This window comes from Alosa sapidissima, chromosome 18 (genome assembly GCF_018492685.1).
Source record: "Alosa sapidissima isolate fAloSap1 chromosome 18, fAloSap1.pri, whole genome shotgun sequence".
Lineage (NCBI taxonomy): Eukaryota > Metazoa > Chordata > Actinopteri > Clupeiformes > Clupeidae > Alosa > Alosa sapidissima.
This window is the reverse complement of record NC_055974.1, coordinates 13137087-13139586: the sequence shown is the minus strand read 5'-3', so window position 1 is coordinate 13139586 and position 2500 is coordinate 13137087. Positions and strand designations below refer to the sequence as shown.

Below are 2500 nucleotides of genomic sequence, written 5' to 3'. Positions count from 1 at the left end.
CTAGACTTACAGACGCTATCTCAGCGCACCCGCTGTCTGCTAATATCAGATTGTGTGAGCCCTGTGAAAGAAGACCATATTTATGTTATGGGGGTCTCTCTGCCCCTGTTATGGGGATGATAAGGCAACCACATGACTTCTGGAACTCCTTTTCAATTGTGTGTTCTTGCTACTCTTCTCTTCTCTTCTCTTCTCTTCTCTTCTCTTCTCTCTCACACACGCATGCACACACGCGCACACACACACACAAATCACTCACTCACTCTCACACACACACACACACACACACACACACACACACACACACACACACACAAATCACTCACTCACTCACTCTCACATACACACACAAAGTACCTACACTCACACTCACTCTCACATACACACACAAAAGTACCTGCACACACACACACACACACACACACACACACACACACACACACACACACTTGTCTTCTTTCCCTTCTCTGTCTCACCCAGACAAAGAGTTTACATAGAATCTCCACAATTCATTACCCCGCCTACCACGTCCACTTAAAGCAGTTCAGAGTTCACACAGCGGCGTGTCACGAGTGATGGAAACGTCCGACACAGGGAACTCAGCAGTGTCCGAGAAGATGAAGATATAACCTGCGTGTGGTGAAGGAATGTCTTCGGTTCTTTTAAGAGAAACTTGCAGGATTTATGGTTTGTCCGGCACAAGGCTTCTCTGAGGGGCCTGGGGGAGTGGGCCAACCCATTGCCAGAAATACTAAAATTCCATAATTGGATTGTAAAGAATATGAGAGGCAGGGTGAGTCAAGGCTGACAGAGCCATTCAAGTTTGTAGGAGGTGTGTGTGTCTGTGTGTGTCTGTGTGTGTCTGTGTGTCTCTGTGTGTGTGTTTGTTGGAAAACAGATGTTCACCCTCGAATAGCCAAAGGCCAGAGAGAGAGAGAGAGAGAGAGAGAGATGGAGAGATTGATAGATGGAAGGAGAGAGCGTGCGAGAGAGGAGGAGAGAGAGACGGGGACAGACAGGCAATTGTTCTGAGAACATGTGTGGTCTTGTTTTTAGTAGAGAGGGATTTAAATGAGAGAGAGAGAGAGAGAGAGAGAGAGAGAGAGAGAGAGAGAGAGAGAGAGAGAGAGAGAGAGAGAGAGAGAGAGAGAGGAGAGAGAGAGAGAGAGAGAGAGAGAGAGAGAGAGAGAGAGAGAGAGAGAGAGAGAGAGAGAGAGAGAGACACAAGCCTTTTGGAGAGTCAAGATGGATCCGCATCTGCTGATTTCCCTGCCAAGTCGATCAGCGCTCCTTAAGCTGTAATCAGGGCCCGAGCCAGACATTGTCCAGCCACGTTTATCTCTGGTCACCCTTCAGCAGGACTCTATTGAAGCAAGACCCTTCAGTCACCCCTTTTGATTTCCCGGAAGTTTCTTGCTCCAAACTGCGTTTCCAGAAAGTATTGTTGAGGAGCCACCATGGTGGTGTTTTAAAGGTGATGATAATTGGCATTGGTGTGGAAGTTGTTTATTGTTTATTTGTTGTTTATTTACTTTCAGGGCATATACATTTACAAGGACTACAGATGCAAATGCGCCTCTAGGCTTCAATCTGGCTTGGATATATACTTTGCACTGTCACTGTTAAAGCAGAATTCCGGCAATTTTTCACAAAGATCTCTGTTTCTTGAGATCACCGAGTACTATCTGTACGAAAAAAAAGCAGCCAGTCAGCTACAGTGCTACACTCTGGGGGCATTTTTAAAATTGCTGTAGTTTTCCTACATAAAAAATATAGTAAAAACATAGTAAACCTAGACATGAAATAAATGTATTAATTTAGCTGACACTTCAACCCAAAGCTGCTTCTAAATGAGAAATAGCATCCAACCCACAGTACAAGAACCTGCCCTCCTGGTTTAAGCATCACATTGTTTTTTTCTCTCCCCCCCCCCCCCCCCCCCCCCAGACCTTTGGCCCAGCTCCCCACCCAGAAGTGCCTGGACCTGAGCACCTCCCTCAGGACCAGCTGACCAGCTACTGCCTGGGCGTCTGTGCCTCCAGTCTGCTGCTGGACGCTGAGAGCCACTACTGGGCCGACCCCAAACCTTTCTATGAGGTAGGAAGCAAAGATGCTAGAGCGGAGCGTAGCGTGGTATGGTTCTTCTGATGCAAATGAGATGAGACCACGTTAGGCTCCATCTTTAAGTGAAGACAATCTTATCCAGAGCAACTTTACAGTAAACTAACTACTGCGACAGTCCTGGAGCAACCTTCCATTTGGACGTCCAGATCCCTGACCACTACACCCCACACTCTACACATCATAAGGGCTGATTCTCAACGATTCCTCTGGTCTAGATGAGATGAGATGAGTTGAGACATGTTGCACTACATCTCCAAGTAAAAGATGTGGAAAAAGAAAGTCTGTAACAACAACAACAAAAACAAACAAACAAACGCACCGTGACAATAACAACAGCAGACTGGTGTGGAGGTGTAGTGGGCAAGTGGGACTTTGT

At 46.6% G+C, this 2500-nt stretch overlaps 1 protein-coding gene across 1 annotated transcript in view; it reads left to right on the top strand.

The window, feature by feature from the left end:
- kiaa0825 (KIAA0825 ortholog) overlaps window positions 1-2500 on the top strand; it is a 44905-nt gene that overhangs the window by 30179 nt on the left and 12226 nt on the right. The window contains 2 exon segments of the mRNA XM_042070888.1: window positions 1948-1997; window positions 2000-2097. Coding sequence (XP_041926822.1) covers window positions 1948-1997; window positions 2000-2097 — 148 coding nt within the window.